Raw genomic sequence first — 22,359 nt, 5'->3', positions numbered from 1 at the left:
TCAGCAAATGACAGGAGAGAACAGTCAACTCCAGGGAGACAACAGCTGAGAAAGCAGCTGATCTGCGAATGCCTTCCCAAAATAAGGAGGCAGACTGACACGATCAAAAACAATGTTATGCCATTTCAGTTTAGGGTTTGCTTGGGCATGAAGACCTCACCACTTGATACACCCAGCACCTCCTGAAGGTCTTCAGTGCCTGCAGCTGGGAAAGTATTTGATGTCTTTCAGGAGCACACAGCATTTGTGCAGACTTTGGTGTAAGTGCTACTAGTTCACAAGTGGGCTGTCCACTTAAGGATTGCCATTTGTGACTCCTGATGATTTTTAATAGCACAGGAAGGGATGTGGATAGAGAACCTGGAGTGAACAAAGGAACACAGGCTTCTGATGTGATACTGTTAGGATTTTCAAAGACAATAAAAGGGTAGAGTGAGGGGAGTTCCTACAGGGCAGCAACTATCCAGTAATTACTGATGACCCCATCTAGAAGGGAGATAATAGGGCAGATGGGGACCTCCAGCATCCCTTTGGATCTCCCAGGCATCAAGCATTTTTAGCAGGTGCATAGGCTAACCCCCATGAAGAGGACCCACATTGCAAATTCATAATCACAAATCCTTCTGTGGGAGCTGAAAGAATCCAAACACAGATAAAGGATGATATTTATAGGGGAAAGCGCTGGGGTGACAAAGATGGAAAACATAGGAGGACTGCTTCGTGTAGGAAGGAGTAGATAAATCCATCCCTGTTGTAAAAGCCAAGAAAGGAAATCATCAAGCTCAGGCTGGAGGGTTGCAGTGCCACATATTTCTAAAGCAATACAAGGTATTTTACAAAATAGGGCCCTGATCCTGAAGTCACATTGCCTGGACAGAGCCCTAGGAAGGTTTCACACTGGACTGAGGCCAAGTCAAGAAGAATTAAGTGTAGGCTCTGTGCCTTGGCTGCGTTATTGGTTGTTCCAGTCAATCAAGAGAATTCCAGTGCTGTGGCTTCCCAGGAATGCAGCACTCAGCTCTGACTGCTGCCATCTAGGAGACACTGGGATGGGAAGAAGGTGTTTTTTATGTCTCTTTACTTCTGTGAATCAGTCTGCAACTGCTGTTGAGGTGAGGTTTTGTGTTGTCAAAGAGGATATGGGTGATGGAGGCAGGGGAGCTCCTGCAGGAAGTGGCCACCCAGTGATTATTAATGATTCTGCATGGGTGGAGGATGACACGTAGCGTCCTGTCTGTGATCTCCTGCAGTCACTGCCTTCTGCATGATAAGAAATGTAAAAACTGTGCACGAGGAAAGTGCTAAGGAGAGTGGGGGAGCAAGCTGCCCACCAACACCATCGCTGTTGTGTAAAAACTACCGGTAAAACATCCCTGAGGGACTGCATTTGGATTAGGGGCAATTTGCAATGCAAAACTTCCTTTCTTTTTGTTTGTTTGTTTGTTTTTGTTTGGTGTTTTTTGGGTTTTGGTGGGACGTTTTTTGTATCAGAATCACAAATCCCATCTTAATTCCTGCAGTGACCTCTCCTGGACCTTTGTGATCTCTGCCAGGCTTTTCGCAAGGTAAACTTCCCAGCTTTAGGTAGTGCTTCAGCTGGGCTTTACCAGGGCATGTAAGCAGATTGTCAGAAAGGAGGACAGGAAAGGTAAAGATGTTTTGACTGAGTGATAATTTTCTCTATAATGAGATGATGAATGGAAACCGTCTTTCCATTCAATCCAGATTTGTAAAGGTATTTGAGGTATTAGATGCCAACAATATCCCAAGGACTGGCTGAGTAACTAAATAGGTTTAGAATCTGAATTGTCTGACTAAATTAATGTCTGATTCTTACATTCTTTCTCTTTCATCTAGCATCTCCACTGTTTGAGGCTCAACCTTGGCACATTCCTCCATCTAACCAAGGATCTGACACAGAGTAAAGGAGGATCTAGAGGATCTTCAATCCCAGCAGAACAGAAGAAGTTCATCTGCCTGGCAAGGTGGAAATAACAGCAAAGTTAACTGAGTCACAGGCTGTGCTCAGTGAAGAACAGCTGCTTTTGAGTCCTTCATAAGGACCCAACTTAATTTTTTTCAACTAGAAAAGACTTTCTTCATTGTCCTCGCCACACAATGCAAAGAAATAGGCATGGAGGTCCTGCAACTATTCTGACTTAGGCTGGCCAAAAGAAATTGTAACTGCCATCAGAAAAACCTTTACTGTGAGGGTCACAGAGCACTGGAACAGGCTGCCCAGAGAGGTTGTGGAGTCTCCTTTGCTGGAGATATTCAAAACCCACCTGGATGCGTTCCTGTGTGATGTGCTCTGGGTGATCCTGCTCTGGCAGGGGGGTTGGACTAGATGATCTTTCGATGTCCCTTCCAACCCCTAAGATTCCGAGATTCTGTGCCTTGCAGCCAGTTTAGACAGAGACATGTTGGAGCAATAGCTCCATGTTCTTTGGAAGTACTGTACTTGATGCAATGACTTCTGCTGGTCTTTGGGATCTCCAGGTGGGATCTCCTGTTTCCAAACTGGAGCACAGTCTAAGTCTGTTTTCCTATTGCGCTTCTCAGCCTGATTTCCTGTCACTGCTGCTCTCAAGCTGGTGCTATATTTTTCTTCTGGGTATTTTGGCTCTGCAGAGTTCACCTAGGTTTTTGACCATGGAGACACTTCTGTAAATCCTTGCTAGAGCTGTTGGACCTCATGTGAGCTTGTCTGTGTGTCACTGGGACATCTTGGGGCTTTACCCACAGCCTGAGCTTCTCTGTGAAGCTTTGCCAGTGAATTACAGAGGTTGTCTGTATGTGTGGGCACTGAGGGGACTGTGGAAGACAAGGGAGCACTACCAGCCACCTGAGTGACGGAAACTGTGATGTGATCCCTCAGCTGTAACCTACAGCCACTGCTAAATCAGCAAGACTGTGAAGAAAGCACCGCAGCATGCAAGGGAAAAGCCATTAGTGTGTGGGAGAAAGGAGGATCAGGGAAAACACTTCCAGAAAAACCTTGTTAAGGCTGTATTGAAGGCAGAATTTATTTCTCATGTTAACCAAGGCAATACCATCTTTTCAATCACAGTAGTGACAAGGAAATGAAGTCCCACAGTCTGGATTACAGCATTTCAAACAGCTTTCTGTGGGGAGCTGACACTGGTCTAAATATTAGAGAGACTGTAAATCATGTGGTCTTATTTGTCATTTTGGCAATTAAGAAAACACCCAGTAGATGCAATGAATAGCAGTTTTTAAGGATAAAGGGACTGAATGCACAGCAACAGTAACTTATTGCCTTATTGTATCCCAGAGGGAGAGAGCTGGGGTAAAATGGGACTTTTCCACATGATAGGAAGAGTCACAGCACAGCCAGGAATTCTCAACATTTAGAGACTAGAAATCATGTTTTGGAGATAATGCCAACTTTGGATTGACAAGGAATAGGAGAAGACTTCTGCTCTGTGGGCAGATTATTCTGCACTGTGTCACTGCAGTGTTTCAAGTATTTTGGTGTGAGAGACATTGACCATTGTCAAGACCAGGCACGGGAGACAATGCACCATGAATCTTATCTGAAGGGAGAACATCCAGCAGGAGACTCTGCCTGTTGGGGTAGTTGGTCAAGTGCCATAGAATTATAGAATCATTTTGGTTGGAAAAGACCTCTAAGATCATCAAGTCAAACTGAATGTGAATTCCAACCATGTGAATTCCAGCTCCAAATTAGTTATTAGGTGACTCAGTACATCCTCCTCTTCCAGATTTTGTTATTTCATTTTTCTAGTTGCCCTGAATGCTTGGAGATTTCATCTCAACCAACATGATAGCCTAAAAACTAGCTAAGTCTAAGCTGGTCACCTCTCAAGCAATCAGCTGAAACAGGAACTTGCAGATGGCAATTGCATCTTAGGATCATGCAACAGACCAGACTGACTAATGTTTATTAAGAAAGCTAATTTTTAAGCATTTAAAGTGAGGTGGGGTAAATCCCACAGAAAACATTCATCAGCATCGTTCCCTGGTATTGCAACTCTCTCCTTACAAGCCTTTCCCACAGGAAACCAAGTTGAACTGATTACTTCATGAGTGTTTCCTTGGCTTAAGTCTTGTTCCAGTCTCTTGTTCCACCTTTCTTTTTGTCTCTGTTAAGCAGCATGTAGCTTCTGCTGGCAGCAATCCAGTGCTAGGTCTGTGTTACCAACAGCAAATGGCTACACAAGGAAGTGATGTAACCCTGCAAAAATGGTTTTTATTTCCTCACCAATGAGTATACTCACTGAAAACATGAAGTTCCCAGGGTCTGAGTGGTCTTGGAGCTGAGTGCTCAGGCATTGCTGCAGCCAGCATGCCTTTGCTGCAGATCAAAGAATCACAGAATCATTTGGTGGGAAAAGACCTTTAAGACCATCAGGTCCAACTGTTACCCCAGCACTGCCAAGGCCACCACTAAACCATGTCCCTCAGCACCACAGCTACATGGCTTTGAAATCCCTCCAGGGATGGGGTCTCCACCACTGCCCTGAGCAGCCTGGGCCAGGGTCTGACAACCCTTGCCAGGCAGAAATTGTTCCAAATATCCAATCTAAATCTCCCCTGGCACAACTTGAGGCCATTTCTTCTCATCCTATCACCTGTTCCTTGGGAGAAGAGACCAACTCCCCTCACTCCAAACTCCTTTCAGGGGGTTGTAGAGAGTGAGAAGGTCTCCCCTCAACCTCCTTTTCTCCAGGCTGAACACCCCTAGTTCACTCAGCTGCTCCTCATCAGACTTGTGCTCCAGACCCTTCCGCAGCTCCCTTGCCTTTCTCTGGACACACTCCAGCCCCTCAATGTCCTTGTCATGAGGGGCAAAAAACTGACCCCAGGATTTGAGGTGCAGCCTCATCAGGGCCCAGCACAGAGGGACGATCCCAACCCTTGTCCTACTAGTGATACTAGCACTCATACAGAACACATGCATCTTAGCTGCTCATTATACATTTTAAGGCTTAGGCCTTCTCTGCTTTAAAACTTTTATGATGCTGTAAAATAACTAACATTAATGTCTGGGAATGTACCAAGACAAGTAGTCCATCCTTGAAGTAACAGTAGATCTACCTAACACCTTGATGTAACTCCTGCTGATTATGTTATTAGAATAAAAATCTTCATACTTACAACACACTTTACAGTCATTCCTGAGGTTGCAAAATGGAGTTAGAATCTGAAATGGAGACAAAAGATAGAGACAGTCTCCACCACCTGCCTCTGCCACTGAGCTGCTGGCTGACCTCAGGCAAGCTGTATTCCTGTCTGTGCCCCGGGCTGCTGATCTGCAGAGGCAGATGGTTATTTACCCACCTTTATAGTGCACTTCCAGATATGCTGATAAGAAATTGCTAAACAAGTACAGAGGAAGGTTGTTATGCCTTTGCCCTTCCTTGTAGATGTGCATTTCCCTGCACTGCTTGGCATTTCCAGGTCCTACACAACTCTCATTAGCCTCAGCCTTTGATTAAAGAACTAAAAGTACCTTTTAAACCCCAGAGGCCAATGAATCAGCATTGCTGCATCTGAATTCCACCAGTACAAGCAAGATCAGAACGTGAGCCCTAGGCTACAGCCCTGCTCAGATGTGGGGAACAAACCCAAACATGCCAGCCACCCTTTTACCCAAGCTTCACCATCCATTTTTGCCCAAAACTCCACCTGCATTTCCTTGGTGTTCCTTGCCGGGAGCAACGGCAGAGTTTGGTTCTGTAGCTTGGCTTTGTAGCCAAAATGAAGTTTCCTAATTATTGCTCTTCTGAGCTAAATAAAAAAAAAAACTTGGGAAAAGGAATACATGTAACTGAAGTTGATGGGAGTTGCGGGTGGGAGCACAGCTGGATTAAAACAGAGGCTTTTTGGAAATAACCAACTTGTGTGGTGAGACGGAAGATGAGTGAATGTGAACTGTTGCCAGGGAGGTAAAAGAATTCAGAGTGAAGTCTCAGCAGTGGCTTTGGAGAATATAATAGGTTAAAGAACAGTTTCCAAAGAGCACGGAGACCTTGCGGCAAAGCAGCTAATGATAGTAGCTACATGCAAGATAAAAAGTTGCTGTAATAGGTGGATGAAGCCGATAACAAATTGAGAGCACAGCTCAGCTCACGTAAGGAAGGGCTGAGGAGATGAGGAGGCAGTGGCACAGCACGTAGGGTTGTGTTTGGGGGTTGTGGATCAAGAGGAGAGGCATGAGAATCAGTTTGAAATCAGGCGCCTTGCCCCTGCCGGTGTGCTCTTAGACTCGTGTGTGTCTGGATAGATGCTTTGTAGCTGTTTGCACAGCCCTTACCCTGATCACAGCCCCTCTCCAAACCACTGACGAATTGCTGGTTAGCACAGGGTGCTTGGGAGACCCCTGGGGAGGTAAAAATCACAGGGAGAGACAGGTCCAGACATTGCAGGGCACTCCCAGCACATCCTGTAGGAAGGAAACTGAATTCAGCTCTCTAAAAAGCCCTGAAGGCAGGAGAGAGGTAGCAACTGGAGCAAATGGTATAAGCCACATTTTCAACCTCTCTCAGCATCCCTTTACATTTATTCCTCTAATTTAGTGTTTTGTTTTTTCTTTATGGTGGCCTGTTTTTCCCTTCTGTTCTCTTCTCCTCTGCAATCCTGTTTTCTCATGCAGACAGCCTCTCCCTGCTCTTCACTGGCAGGTTCATGTTACTCACAAGAGATCCACCAGAATCTTCTATTTGACCCATATGACACTAGCAAGAAGAGATGGGAGCTGGCAGCAACAAAGAGCAACAAACAAAAGCAGGTTGTTCTCCATGTGAGATCTAATTCAGCTGTGGAACTCCCTGCCTGGAGAAGACATAGATTTTGAAGCTCATGTGGGTTCTAGAAGTTACTGGAAATTCATAGAAGGATTCTGAGCTCATTTCATAGGACCCCAGGAGAATCTGGGCTAGAAGAGAACACGGGAGATCTCTGGTCCGACCTACTGCCCTGTGCAGGGTCAGCTGGGGGATCAGTCCAGGTTGCTCTGGGCTTTACCCACTTGGTTCTTCAAATCCTCCAAAGAAGGCAATGCAACCACTGTAGGTGAAGCACTCCAACACTTGGCTGGCCTGACAGTTAAAAAGTTTATCCTTACATCCAGTTTGAACTTTGGTCCTTAAAACTTACGCCCATTACCTACCACTCTCCCACCACACACCATCATTTAGGTTGAAAAAGACCTTTAACAACCTCAAGTCCAACCATTAACCCAGCCCTGCCAAGGCCACCACTAAACCATGTCGCTCAGCACCACAGCTACATGGCTTTGAAATCCCTCCAGGGATGGGGACTCCACCACTGCCCTGGGCAGCCTGGGCCAGGGCCTGACAACCCTGTCCAGGAAGAAATTGTTCCCAATCTCCAATCTAAATCTCCCCTGGCACAACTTGAGGCCATTTCCTCTTGTCCTGTTGGTTATTCATTGGAGACTTACAGCCCCCTGGCTCCAACCTCCTTTCAGGCAGTTGCAGAGTGAGAAGGTCTCCCCTCAGCCTCCTTTTCTCCAGGCTGAACACCCCCAGCTCCCTCAGCTGCTCCTCATCACACTTGTGCTCCAGACCCTTCCCCAGCTCCACTGCCCTTCTCTGGACACGCTCCAGCCCCTCAATGTCCTTCTTGTACTGAGGGGCCCAAAACAGACCCCAGGCTTCGAGGTGCAGCCTCACCAGTGCCCAGCACGGGGGGATGATTCTGCCCCGGTCCTGCGGGCCACACTGGTGCTGACAGAGCTGCTGCCAGGGCCCTTCCCGCAGCCTCCCCCCTCCAGCACCCCCGGTCCCCAGCCTGCTCCCTCCCACCCCCAGCTCCCCCCGCCTTGCGCTCCCCAGGAGCCTCCCGGGGAGCAAGCTGTGCCCTCTGGCCAGAAAGCACCAGACATCGCTGCTCTCCCTTCCTCTGCCACCACCTGGCGCCGCCGCGCCCGCACAGCCCCAGCTTCTGCGCATGCGCGTCACCGGCCTCCCCGTCGCTTTCCAGCAGCGCGGCCGCAATCGCGACGTTTTCACGACGGCGAGGGGGCGTGTCGCTTGACGGTAGAGGTCTCTGGGCTGGCCCGGCCGGTGCGGGGGTCGAGCTGGGGGGGTTCGGCAGCATGAAGCAGAAGAGGAAAGGTACTGGGGGGTGGGGGGTGGCAGTGCCCGCGGGGTGGGGGCAGGCTGGCCTCTGCGCCCCTCCCAGGAGCTGAGGGCAGTGGGGAAGGAGTTTGCTGCCACCCCCGGCCCTGGGAGTGAGGAGCGAGGAGGAGGAGGGGGAGGTGGGAACTTCACTGAAGGGGCTATCAAAGATTGTAACAGGAATAGGCTGCCCAGGGCGGTGCTGGAGTCCCCGCTCGCGGAGGTGTTGGAAAGCAGCGTGGGTGTCGTGCGGAGGGACGTGGTTTAGCAGCGGGCTGCGTAGCGTCACGTTCGTGGTTGGACTTGATTATCCTCAAGGTCTTTTCCGGCCTAAGCGTTTCTGTGATTTGGGCATCACGGGAGGTCTGTGGGACCGTGCTCCTCGTGCTTCCCCCAGCCTTGTGGGAGTGGGGGTTGTGGGGTGGCAGAGCTTTATCGTCTGCCCTAACACTGGGTGTGTGAAGTGGGAAAACGAGACAAGGCCTTGCTCTCCCCCTTCCGTGTTCTTTTGGAGGCAGTTAGAGGGCCAACCCTGACCTTGCTTGAGAGTTGGAGGGCCTTGGCACCCTTCTGTGAGCCGCCTGTTTTGGGTGCTGCCCTTGGCATGCAGAATCATTTACATCCATATGGGTGCTCAGAAGTTGGCTTTGTTCCTGACCGGTACCCTGACTGTCACACAGAATGGGGTGCTGGGGGCAGGGCAGTCTGGGTGTTACTGGGCTTTTCCCTCATAACAAATAGCAAAAAAATAAATAGGGAAAAGGATATGGGGCAGCAAAGATGATGCAGGGCATCACGGGACTAGTAGTGTTATGGTCTGTCCCACCTGCAGAGGGAGACCAAGATGGGAGCATTGCTGCAGGGCTTCTCCTGGGTGTGTGTGTAAATGCTGCTGGATTTCAGAACAGCTGGCACCGTCAAAAACGTGTTGGAGCAGTTGTGCACCCGGCTGTGTCCCTGCAGGTGGCTTTTCTGACAAGTTTGATGTGTGTATTTTGCTGTCTTCCAACACTTGCTGGTGTAAACAGAGCTGCACAAGGTGAAATAAATGCACATTGCTGATAGGAAGTGTGGGTGGATCTCTTAACAACCATGCCCTTCTTCTCCCAAAGCTGATATAGAAGGGCAGCTTGGGGTGGTTGGTGAGGTGCAGGGGGGAAGCTTTAAGGCACTGGTGGCACTGCTTGGTGTTTCATACCCTCTCCGTGATGGAGAGGACTTTGCAAAGCTGGCCCCTTCCTTTGGCTTGCCCCACCATCTTTCTTGGATCATCTTCTGTCCCTTGGGACGTGTGCTGGTAACATCAGACTTGTCTTCTAATTGTCTTTAACTTCCAATGACTGTTTATTTTGGCCATTGTTTAGATTCCTTTTGCATAAACCTTGAAACATTCCAGGTCAGGTTGGATAGGGCTCTGAGCAACCCGTTGTAGTTGCAGATGTCCCTGTTCGCTCCAGGGGGGTTGGACTGGAGTAGCTTTAAAGGTCCCTTCCAACCCAAACCATTCTGTGATTCTATGAAAAGAAGGTGGAGTTTGTCCTAGCAGTAAGTGAAAACCAGTGATACAAAGTGGTGTCTGTTCAGGGAGTGCAAAATTCCCTCTGTAGGCAACAGTTGTGGGAAATGCTGTAGCATCTGTAGATGAGAGGCAGAGCAGATGCACCTTGGTTGTCACAAGCAGCTAGAAAGCACTGACTATACACGTGGTTTCTTGTTTTGTTCCCATTTCAGGAGACCTCAGCCATGCAGAGCTGATGATGATGACAATAGCTGACATCATAAAGCAATTAATTGAGGCTCATGAGCAGGGGAAAGATGTGAATCTGAACAAGTAAGTCACTCTGGAATGGCACTGAAGAGTTGGTCGACCAGTGAGGAAGGTGTCCTGTACATTCTCTTATGTTTAGGCATTAATTTAAAATCTTTTCTCAGCCTACTGTTGTTTCTCTTACTCTTATCTCATTTAAAATACCACCAACAATTGTGAATTCTGTGGTGATCTGCTACTTTATTGGGACTGCTTACAGTACAAAATGAGTTGTATTGGTGAAAAAGCTATGAAAATTGTGATTGCCGTTTTGTGTTTCCACCTTTGTTCATTCCTTGGTAATCCCAAAGTCAGTTCCAATGGGGACAAGAGAGGTTGATTGGAGGATGAAGTTTAAATTTAATATTCATAGCTGTGTGTTAGAAAGGAACTTGTTTACTGAAAGTTCTTCCTTTACATTCTTTACATATGTTGAATAATAAAACCTGAATTTGTCCCATTGTTTCAGTTTCATTTACAGGATCTAACTGCAGACTTTTTGCTGATGCTGGAACTAACTGATGTGAATGTCTGAGAAATTAACTCCGCTGGAGTCTGTGAATGTAGGGGCTAATTACATGGGAGAATTCTGAAAATAATTAAATCACTCAAAACTGATAAGCCAGAGTCTGTGGGCAGTTTTCACAGTGTTTTGATAAATCCATATTTAAAATAAAAATCGACAGCAACTAAAAATATTGGCAGTTGTTATGTATCAACTTTGTTTGGAGTTAATTTATTTTGAGTATCTTAGGACTCCATGTAGCTGCTGGAAGGAGTGTCTGTAAGCTTTGTAAATGATTTGCCTGGCAAGGCAAACTGAGAGAACCTGCCCGGATCTCTGTGTTACTGAGCAGGAATGCGAGAGCCCTGCTGTGGAATATGGATCTGCAAGTCTGAATGGGATTGTTAATTTGGGGTGTTTCTGTTTTCAGGCTGAAAACCAAGACATCAGCAAAATATGGACTTTCAGCACAGCCACGTCTGGTTGACATCATTGCTGCTGTCCCACCACAGTACCGCAAGGTGCTGGTGCCAAAGCTGAAGGCCAAGCCTATAAGAACTGCTAGTGGGGTAAGGACATGCATCATTCTCCATCCACCACCATCCTTCCCAGCTCTCACCAGTGAATCGTGTTGAATTGTTTTCAAAGACCAGGGTAAAGACTATCCAGAAGTTTTAATACTGATGCACTGGTTGCGTTGCCAGCTTCCAGGCCTCCGTTTTGGCGATGTGCTCACAGGGCTATTCCTTTCAAAGTGTTTGGGAGAAGAGAAAGATGAGATCTGGAGGTTTTGTTTCAGAGCTGCATGTGTTACTTTTAAGTTACTGTAGAAGCAGTGAGGCTTAATTTGCAGGCCTTCTCAGTCAACAAAGGTAAAATGTTAGTATTTAACATGTGTCCAGAGAAGGGCAGTGGAGCTGGGGAAGGGTCTGGAGCACAAGTCTGATGAGGGGCAGCTGAGGGAACTGGGGGTGTTCAGCCTGGAGAAAAAGAGGCTGAGGGGAGACCTTCTTGCTCTCTGCAACTCCCTGCAAGGAGGTTGGAGCCAGGAGGGGGTCAGTCTCTTCTCCCAAGGAGCAAGCAATAGGACGAGAAGAAACGGCCTCAGTTTGTACCAAGGCGAGGTTTAGATTGGATATTGGGAACAATTCCCTCATGGAAAGGGTTGTCAGGCCCTGGCCCAGGCTGCCCAGGGCAGTGGTGGAGTCCCCATCCCTGGAGGGATTTCAAAGCTGTGTAGATGTGGTGCTGAGGGACATGGCTTAGTGGTGGCCTTGGCAGTGCTGAAGTAACAGTTGAACTTGAGGATGTTAAAGGTCTTTTCCAACCAAAATTATTCCATAGTTCTATAGGTAGTTCAGGCTGAAAGCAGGAATAGAAGTACAGCTGACATTCACCTCTGTGTTTTGAAACTTCCCTACTGTATGTATGGTATGTCTAAACTCAAGTTAACAAAAAAACCCCAACAAACTAGAAACCAAAATCCATTTCACAGCACAAACTAGGACAATTGTGCTCGTATTTAATGTGTGAAAAGCTGTCTTAGAATCAGGCTAGGAAAAAAAGGCTTTGCTCAGTTAGGTGGAAGGAGGAAGCTATTTTCTTTGCTTTATAACTTTTTGTTCCTCTTCATCTCTCCCCCATTTTCATGTTCCAGATGGTGTTTGACAGGCTTGGTGGCACACTTTCACCTTTGCACTGTTTGAGATGTATTTTAGATGGTCCTAGTGAATACCTGAATGTCAATCTGCATCTTTTCAGCAGGGTGATTAATCAGTTTTGGTGTAAGACACCTGTTTCTTTATAATATGCTGCCTGTTTATTCTGAATTCTGAAAATATTAGTTCTGATTTTGTGATATATTTGTTATCTCTTTCAAGAGTTAACCCACAGATATTCTAGGTGGCAGACTAGCAGAAAACATCTTTAAATAGTCTCTCAGAGATGTGTATGTCACCTCCCAAGATGCACTTTATTTTTGTAACTTCAGAAGCAATTACTGTGATTTCTCTCCTCTGTAACTCTGTTTCTTACAGATTGCTGTTGTGGCTGTGATGTGTAAACCACACAGGTGTCCACACATCAACTTTACAGGCAATATATGTGTGTAAGTATGACAGCTTAGATGACCTAAGGGGACTGTTTTCCAGCATTTCTGTGTAAATCTGGTATTGCAGTAGTGAGGTGTTGGGGACAGGCTTCCTTTCTGCACAAGCACAGAGTTGCAGGTTGCTGATACCTGCACATAATGCTAAAATATCTTCTTGTTTTCAGTTTTTCTTCAAGGAGGAAACCTTTTTCTTTCATGGCCCAAACTAAACTAAGGCTTAGTGGATATACAATTCAGTGCCTATAGTAACCAGGAGAATATATTAGTGATCAATTGTACATTGTGTTACTGTGTTAGGGTGAGCAGGTGTGCATTTGACTGGGTACCTAAGCAGCTTGGAAAGGACTGTTACTGAAAATAAATGGGACTCAGTCTGAAAAGTTTGAAAACTGCTGGACTGAGACCCACCTGAGGAGCTGCAGGTGTTGTCTCCAAAAACTTGCTCGATGTGACCGTCTGGCTCTGCCTGGCTCTGGAAGGAAGCAAGAGCGCAGATGGAAGGGAAGGCCTCCAGCTGCCAAGAGCTTGTGGCATAAAGGGAGTAGCTGCTGAGTTTTATTTGTATTGAGAAACCCAGGCTGGAGTTACCTTGAAGCATGTTACCTCTGTTTGACTTAAAGAGTCCCTGCACCTGAAATCTCATTAGTTTTTTACTCCTAACTGTATCGGTTCATCTCTTTCAAAATGTTACCTCTTTTTCCCACCTTGTTACTCCCGGAGTGTGTTTCAATGCCAGCTGCCTAACACGGAGTGAGCTGGCTCTGTTCTTGTTTTTGCATGAGCAGCTATTCTCTTTGAGATGTTCCAGGTAATTATGTATATGAAATCTCTTCAGTTGGAGTGCACACCTTTTGCCAGCAAATTAATCTGGCCATGGTATTTTGGTCATTAATTTTATAACAGTGACAGATGACTTGGGTTGAGTTTGCAGGGCAGGCAGTGAGGAAACTAATTAATTATACTGTGAACCGAATGTGTCTGATTTGATGGAGATGGCATTGTCTTAGTCTGTGCATTTCAGATCTGCACTGTAAGTAACAAGGAGTTGACTGCTCAATTTCCTTGTCTGCTAGGAGGTGCTCAGGGCCTGCAGCTAACACTGAAGCCTTGTCAGCCCTCCTATCTCGGGTCTTCTTTGAGCACAGGATGACTGGAGTTTGGTGATTAGTCCCTCAGCCTTCAAAAGAAAGCTAAGGACCCTTCAGAATAATGTAATATTCCTTTTAATTATGATCTGCTGTTCCTGTCCTCGCTAACAGTCATGCTGTGATAGCTGCAAGTCTGTCTTGCTGTGTCACGGAATAAGAATTTCAAACAAACCTCTAAGTGCAGAAATTGCAGTTTCATACCAAACTGCCGTACAGTTATCCAGAGTATGGAACTGTATTATTTTGAAGTAATCTTAAAATGCTGTATTAATTAAACAGCATGTTCCTAAGTTCAGATAACATATGTAAATTAACTTTCCCACCATCAAGATATTTAGATTCTGGAAAATAAATGCAGATGGTGTAATGGGATGCTGTATCTATTTTATATCTTTCCATGCCAAACAAAAATCATATATTACATCAAATGAGATAATGTTTTTGATAGAATGATGGTAAATAGTTACATTTTTTATGACTGTAAAATCACTTATTGAAATTTAATAATCTGTTCATAGCTATTACTTCAGAACCGTATGACAGCTCCCTAAAATAATGCCATGTTCCAGAAATTTGTTCACAATACATTTTGCTTTTAGTAAGTCTTATAAGGTTGTTTTGTGTGGATGTAGCCATTTGACAGGTCTGAACTGGTTTCTGACATCCCACTCTCATTAAAATGAAATTAAACAACTGTTCTGCACTCCACACTTAGAGTTTGTGAACATTCATAGGCTCAGTTCCTTTCAGTGTTACTGGATATCACAGAATCACTCTCTCCAGCATGTATGTTTGGGTCTGTACCTATATATCCATCTGGTGATGTGGAAACACAGGAATTCTTTCATTCATCCCAGGCTCTGAGCTCACCAGTTGTGAGCCAGCGTTGGTCTGGAAGCTGTATGCCAGCATTAAGGCACCATAGCGCTCAAGCTAATAAAGGGCAAGAGGAAATGGCCTCCAGTTGCGCCAGGGGAGGTTTAGATTAGATATTAGAAGAGACTTCTTCACTGATGGAGCTATTAAACGCTGGCACAGGTTGCCCAGGGAGGTGGTTGAATCACCATCCCTGGAGGTGTTTAAAAGCCGTGTAGATGTGGTGCTGAGGGACATGGTTTAAGCACTGGACTTGGTAGAGTTGGGTTAATGTTGGACTAAATGATCTTAAAGGTCTTTTCCAACCAGAATGGTTCTGTGGAAGCCTTCCTTTTCTGGATTTGGTTTTACTGGTATGAAAGCACCGAAATGCCAGGAGAGGTGCTGGCATGATGCTGTGGTCAGGCTCTCTCGAGTTTGCGTTCCCTTGGGTTTCTGATGAGAGATGAAGTAGGTAGAGCAGTGTCTGCTCAGTCAGCACCCTCTGTGTACCTCAGACAGATAAAGTCATTGCAACTGTATGAGTTTAATGCCTGTTTTCTATCTTAATGTTTGCAGATACTGCCCCGGTGGACCTGATTCTGATTTTGAGTATTCAACACAGTCTTACACTGGATATGAGGTATTGCTTTGGTCTGCAGTAATATATTCTCTGCACTCTTTCTAGACTTGTGTTAGACTGCTCAGTATTTCTTCAAATTCACTCATGTTGAAAGAATTAAAAAAGCAGACTTCATAAACTTTGAGATCAGAAGAAGCTCAACTATAGGACTGGAAATTCTCAGCTATTGTAGCAGTTGTTTCTTTCTCCACACCTTGCTCCTGTTTATACTGTTATACATGTAATACTGTGTCCATTTCTGGAGTCCCCAGCACAAGAAGGACATGGAATTGTTGGAGCAAGTCCAGAGGAGGTCACAGAGATGATCAGAGGGCTGGAGCAGCTCTGCTCTGGTGACAGGCTGAGAGAGTTGGGGTTGTTCAGCCTGGAGAAGAGAAGGCTCTAGGGAGACCTTAGAGCAGCTTCCAGGACCTGAAGGAGCTACAGGAAAGCTGGAGAGGGACTTTTGACAAGGGCAGAGAGGGATGATACAAGTTGGGATGGTTTTAAGCTGCAAGAGGGGAGACAGAAATGAGATTTTAGGAAGAAATTCTTTGGTGTGAAATGGCCCAGGTTGCCCATGGAAGCTGTGGCTCCCCCATCCCTGGAAGTGTTCAAGGCCAGACTAGGTGAGGCTTGGAGCAACCTGTTCTAGAGGGAGGTGTCCTTGCGCATGCAGTTGGGTTGGAGCTAGATAACGTGTAAGGTCCCTTCCCACCCAAACCAGTTTGTAATTGTATGATGATTCTATGATAGCTACCCATGTTGTATCCATTCTAGGAGCTTTCAGGCACCCAATGTCTCCAAGTCAGGAAAACTGAAATTTCTAAAATAAAGATATGCGAAGCCCAACTTCTACACTCTGTAGAGCAGGAGTTAGCAGCGTGTGGTTCTGAGCAGGGTGAGTGCAACATGGTGGCTGTACCCCGTGACCTGCTGGTGTGGGAGCAACTGCTAATCTGGATCTCCAGCTGTGGATAGCAGTAGAGTAAGAGCAGTTGAAGGTGACACTGCTGTCTCCTATGGGACACTGCTGCATGCAGTTTGTTGAAATGAACACTAGCTGTGAGTCCTACAGGAGTTATCAGTCTGCATCAAAATATTCCCAAATCAGCAGTCCAGCAGAAACAAGATAGTTTTACCCATGGCTTAATAATATAGGATTGAGGGGAGGGTACAAAGAAGACAGAGCCAGATTCCTCCTGAGAGCTGCCCAGTGAAAGGATGACAGGCAACAAACTTGAGCTGGAATGTGGAAAATTGTGCCTTAATATAAGAAAAGAATCTTTCAGTATGACCGTTTTCAAACACTTGAGTACAGATCTAGACAGATTTTGGGAACTGTGTTCTTAAAGATAGTCAAACACTGGTTGGACGCAGTCCTGGGCATCCTAGTCCTATCTGGCCCTGCTTTCAGTCTTGTCCAACATACAGGACCCTACAGATTCAAGCTCTGGAAAAAAGCTCATTATTTAGCTTTTAATGCCTCTGAAATCGCATCTGTATCTGCATTTATATCTCTCTACATGTATGTAAGAAAATAGCACTCTCCTGTTGTACACCAAAAATTTAATAGCAAAAGATCTTGTGATTAAATTATTTTGACTGGTTTTCACAAAAGGAATCATAGCTATTGTACAGACATAAAGTAGGAAAAATGAGGTAAAATACAGACTGGATTAATTTGGTAGAAAGTGGTGCACCATCCTTTTAGGATGGATTTTGTTTCTTGTTACCGATGTTTAAATAAGTTGAAGCTCCTCCTATTAGTGCAAAGTAGGAAAATCCTGTGTGTATGTAACTGCTTTATAATTAATGTTATTTTGGATATCTTGTATTTGTATGTTTAGTACTGACAGCATGTGGGGATTGTGCGTGATGAAGAGCGTCTTCATTCTTCAGAGCTTTTAATATAGCAGATATGAAATAGCAAACAAATCCAGGATACACAAAATGCTTGAAATCCTTATCTTAAAGTGTTGTTAATAGACTTAGATGAGCATAGTGATATAAAATTTAAGTTATTAGGGATTTCAATTGAAATAATATGTTTAGCTTAAAGAATATTTGAAGTTTAGTCTGAGCTCTAGAGGACCCTCCTTGGCTGACTGTTGTGCAAGTGGAGAAAAACTGATATAAACAGGCATTTTGAACAGTTTGTGATTTTTGCAATCTCATTGCAGAGATTTTTTCATCCATTCCATCATAATGCACTAAACAATTGAAAAATTGTGTCATTCTTTTTTATGTTATATTACCATGTCAGGGCAAAAATGTGTTAAGGAGATAAATTCAAATTTACAATTGGAGAGATTCTTGGGTGGTGAGTTTGAAAACTAGAGGGTCCATTAGGGTTTGAAGACTTAAGCATTTCAGTACTAAACGTTGTCTTCTGTTCCTTTTCACTGTGTTGTTTTTGTTGTGTTTTTTTTTTGTTGTTGGTTGGTTGGTTTGATTGAGTTTTTTGTTTGTTTTTAAAAGAGTTTGCAAAGTTTATCTTCTTGTGTTTTTTAGCCAACGTCCATGAGGGCGATTCGGGCTAGATATGACCCCTATCTCCAAACGAGACATAGAGTGGAACAGGTAAATTTTTACAGTGAAAGGGGAATGTATTTTGGTTGTGATTAAAATAATTAGAATGTTTTTAATTGCCTGAACTGATGAGCTGAATGGGTTGGGATCAGGAGCACCAAGTGTAGCTGGAGGCCAATCTCTAGTGATACAATCCAGCTGTCAATATTGGAGTCAACAGTGTTTAACCTCTGTGTTCCTGACCTGGATGTTGGGACAGAGCACACTATCAGCAAGTTTGCAGATGATACAAAACTGGGAGGAGTGAATGACAGACCAGAGGTGGTAGATGCCCTGAAAATATTCTAGATCAGGTTGAATGGGGATCTGAGCAACCTGATCTAGTTGAAGATGTCCTGGCTCACTGCAAAGGGATTGCACTAGAAAAGCTTTAAAGGTCCCTTCCCACCCAAATGATTCTATGATTCTAAATTCCACTTGAACATCAGGAAGCAGCTTTTAACTGTGAGGGTGACCAAGCACTGGGCCAGGCTGTGCAGTCTCCATCCTGTGAGACATTCAAAGCCTGTCTGGACACGGCACTGAACAAACTGCTGTAGCTGATGCTGCTTTGAGAAGAGAGTTTGGACCAGGTGATCTCCAGAGGTCCTTCTAACCTCAGCATTTCATTATTTGATAACTCTACACAAGACTGACTTGATTCCCATAGCGGAATTATTTTTAAAGCTTTTAATTGCCTGTCATTTTCATTAGATGAATGACAAGTTTTGAACTTCTTACAAGATCTTCTCTGATCTAAACAATACCTGATGACTGATACGAGACCCTATTACAACGAAATTGTACTCAGCTTTTGTGGCAGTTGCTAGTTCTTGCTAATTTGTTACATGGGGAATTTAATAGCGAAATAGTGGCTTTTCTACCCAATTTTCGGGGGGTTCTCTGCTGGAGAATTACATATGAAGAGTTTCTTAATCCTATTCTGCTTTGACTGGTTTTCTGTTTACCACCAAAAAATCCATTGGAAAATTCTCCATGGATTTGGTGTAATCCTTTTCTCCCACAAGTTTTTAAGGAAAGTTAGTTATACATGGACTGATACAAGTGCAAGGAAAGCATCTCCTACTGACCAGAGCTAAGCTAGTTTCAAACTGCAACCAGTGTAACTCCATCAGGAAGATGGTAGGCTCAAATCATTCTGCTTTATCAAGAAAACCTGTTATATGGGCTTGAGATCTGTATGTGTGTTCTTGCAGCAGAAAAATAGGTTTTGAGGGATTTTTTGGGAGAGGATTATAAGAAATCTGAATATAAGTGTGAATGGTTTGTAATTTATGAAAGGTATTACAACTAAAGAAGGAAATGCAGCATAAGAACATGTGGGTTGTCAGAGAAGTCCCTAATACGTGATTTTTCTCTGGTACTTTTAATCTTACAGCTGAAGCAGTTGGGGCACAGTGTGGATAAAGTAGAGTTCATTGTGATGGGTGGAACATTCATGGCCCTACCTGAGGACTACAGAGATTACTTCATCCGAAACCTTCATGATGCCTTATCAGGTCACACTTCCAATAATGTGGCAGAGGCTGTCAGGTAAGCATTTTGGTTTTCTTTAATGTAATTATTTAAAAGTGTTCTCTGATGTAAGAACAGAAGATACTGAAGACAGATTTTTTTAATATTTTTTTTGTTGAAGGTGATGTTTTCCAAATACATATTTAGGCACAGAATATTTATAGCTCAACTTGCAGTATTGGTTTGTGTGCTGCATAGCACCAGCAGAACACAGGGCCACGGTTTATCTATTCTCTCGTGCAGGAAATGCTAAGCTGCTTCAAATTTCTTGTCATTCCATCTGGACTTCTACCTTTTATGCCTCATCACCTTGAATTGGAGTGGTGATGAATCACATTGCCATGGGATTTATTTCCTTTAGCTGGGAAGGGGAGCTGATCCTGGCTTGGAGGGAGGCCAGACGTCAGCTCCCGCAAGGGATGACTCACCCCCAACAGCGTCAGCGCTCAGGAGCTCTCCGAGCCCCGTCTGAAATGCAGTTACCCTTGCAGTGTTGCAGGGTGAGAGGGAGATGCTCCTCTTCTCATTGTGCAGCTGATGAGCTGAAAAACGGAGGCTGATTTATCTGTGTGTGCTTTGGGTCGTTAAATCCATCTTTCCGGTGCATTTTGCGGTATAAAATCAAGAAGAAAAATGAGAAATATTTGACATTTTGGAGCTGTTAAATCTAGGTGAGCATCCCTACTGACAGTTTTAGTTTGTTACCTTGTCATCATTCAGTGCAGTAGATTTTCTTTGATACCGTTGTCATCTACTAAAGAAAGTGTGTTTAAAATTAAATAAGACTAAGGCCTTGTCTAGCTTCACGTCTGCCTTCGTGTCTTAAAGCTGTAATTTCACATGGTTTTCCTCTGGAGGGCGGCAAACACTTATACTGGTATTATTCACGTGTTTGGTTTTTTTTAGTCATTCAAAGACCAGACAAAAAGTACTATGCTGTTCTTTCCAAGTAAATTTTATCAAGATAAAATTATGAACAAGAATTGCTTTTCCTTTGCTCTAGTGCCCTGGTTCTGATCACAAGAAGGACACAGCTCATTATGGAAGAAGGATAGAGTTTGCAGGTGGTCTATTCAAATTAGTGCTCTGCAAGTATGTGCATCAGGTGGTTCAGGATGTGGTTATTACCTGTTTTTTTCTGCTGCAGGTGTCTAGCTAATTTTATTGGACCAAAAATTGCTTTTTGAGTAGACTGTCCTTTGCTCTGCAGATTGAGGAAACTATTTACAACACTGACTGTATGATCAAGTAATTTTAAGTGCATGCAAAATAAAGTGACTGAAGGCAGTGTACTGCCTTGCAAGTCCACAGAGAAATGTGAGAAAATCTGCACTAACAATTTGGGTTTTTTGTAGCAGATAAAAAAAGGTTTATATTTTTATCATAAAATTCATGTTAAAGGCTTAGTAAATGGAGGTATGTGGGAGTTATTCAAGTTGCATTTCCTAAATATTCTAGAGGCGAGAAAATTGGGTTCAAGATGAATCAGACCTTCTACTTTTTGTGCTTTTTGTATTTAGTTGTTGTACTGTGTCACTGCAGTACTGCTTTGAGATCATCAGTGACACTTGAAATAAACAGTCAAGGTTGAATTTATTTCTCTTTGTACATGAAGATCCAGCCCATCTCCCTTTCTACTTCCATCAATGGAGGCCATACTACAAGGGGAATACTGACAGTATTTTAATTGTCCTATATTGTGGGTACTGCCTTAGGTTGTAATCTGAGATCTGGTCTCTCTCACCCTTTATTGTGAACAAATTTATGGTAACCTTGAAATTTTTCCTTCTTGTGCGAATCATTATTTAATTACAGATTTTGTACAGTGATTCCCTAATGGAGACCTTCAGTCAGATACTTCTTCAAAAGTTTTTCTGATCATGACCTTTGGTTAAATCAGTGCAGCATCTAGCTATATAGACTTCTATCCAACTAACTGTCAATACACTTTTTTTCCTTTTGTCCATTCATTTCTTTACTTTGTCCTAAACTTGAGCTCTGCTTCTATGTCCAATGCTGTCTTTCCAGTGATAGTGGTATGCTGACCTATATGGGCTGAATTGTACAGCACTGAAGAGCTCATCAATCTGACATCCTCGTCTTGATGTAATTTTGAATTTTCTTCATATAATACTTAGTCATGCTGAGACCACTGCAGCTTCTGGTCTCAGTTAATCTGATAAAAAGGATGTGATTCTGTGCAGTTTCAGCCAGTACAGTACAACCTGCACAGCCAGCAGGTTGAGGGAGGTGATTCTCCCCTTCTTTCTCCTCTCTTGTGAGACCCCTGTGCAGAGATGGTTCTAGTTCTGGGGTCCCCAGCATGAGAAGAACATGGAGCTGTTGGAGCAAGTCCAGAGAGATGATCAGAGGGCTGGAGCAGCTCTGCTCTGGAGACAGGCTCAGAGAGTTGGGGTTGTTCAGCCTGGAGAAGAGAAGGCTCTGGGGAGACCTTAGAGCACCTTCCAGTACCTGAAGGGGCTACAGGAAAGCTGGGGAGGGACTTTTTACAAGGATGTGGATTGATCTACAAATCCAATGCATCTTAACTTAGGAGGTGTGAAGAACTCACTTTATCCCTGTATTTATGAAGCAGTAGATCCTTTTTTGTATGAGTGGACCTCAAGTGAGTTAAGATTTTGGGTTATTTATGGGTGCATGAACAGGACATGCATGTAGAAGTGACTGCATTTACATACATGAACTTGCTAACCAGAAGTTTGATTTTTTTTTTTTTTTTATTTTTTTTTTTGGTAAAGAGATAAACTGCTGCACTTTCATAATGAGTCTTTCACAAGTGGAGGAAGGAAATTACTTTGCTGAGAAGGTGCTGCTGGTGTTTAATATTTCTGTAACACCTGCCTATTGAAGTAATAAGCGCTTTAGACTATTCAGAAGGAAGTCTTTGCATGAGGTGCTTTGGTATGCTTGAATTGAGAAATAAGTTGGCCAAGGAATGAGTGAAGAATTGCAATGCCAGAGGGCATCTTGGTTTTGCAGAGAGTGTGTAACAAGACTGAGAAGTTCTAATTTTCATCTGCTGAGAACACCACTTGGGAGACTTCAGTAGGCAGGC

General features: G+C 44.2%; 2 protein-coding genes across 2 annotated transcripts in view; both read left to right on the top strand.

The window, feature by feature from the left end:
- The window catches only part of FBXO16 (F-box protein 16), a 30,444-nt gene extending 28,261 nt beyond the window's left edge, over positions 1-2,183 (top strand). Inside the window, 1 exon segment of the mRNA XM_051615702.1 lies at positions 1,858-2,183. Coding sequence (XP_051471662.1) covers positions 1,858-1,925 — 68 coding nt within the window. The 3' untranslated portion in view covers positions 1,926-2,183.
- Positions 2,184-8,039: 5,856 nt separating this feature from the next.
- Positions 8,040-22,359, top strand: part of ELP3 (elongator acetyltransferase complex subunit 3) — a 96,052-nt gene continuing 81,732 nt past the window's right edge. The window contains exons 1-7 of the mRNA XM_051613570.1: positions 8,040-8,126; positions 9,861-9,960; positions 10,872-11,010; positions 12,478-12,548; positions 15,134-15,197; positions 17,691-17,759; positions 19,147-19,301. Coding sequence (XP_051469530.1) covers positions 8,108-8,126; positions 9,861-9,960; positions 10,872-11,010; positions 12,478-12,548; positions 15,134-15,197; positions 17,691-17,759; positions 19,147-19,301 — 617 coding nt within the window. The 5' untranslated portion in view covers positions 8,040-8,107. The remainder of the gene's footprint in view (positions 8,127-9,860; positions 9,961-10,871; positions 11,011-12,477; positions 12,549-15,133; positions 15,198-17,690; positions 17,760-19,146; positions 19,302-22,359) is intronic.

This window comes from Apus apus, chromosome 3, assembly GCF_020740795.1.
Source record: "Apus apus isolate bApuApu2 chromosome 3, bApuApu2.pri.cur, whole genome shotgun sequence".
Lineage (NCBI taxonomy): Eukaryota > Metazoa > Chordata > Aves > Apodiformes > Apodidae > Apus > Apus apus.
The sequence above is the reverse complement of the archived record's forward strand: the minus strand, read 5'-3'. Positions and strand labels throughout refer to the sequence as shown.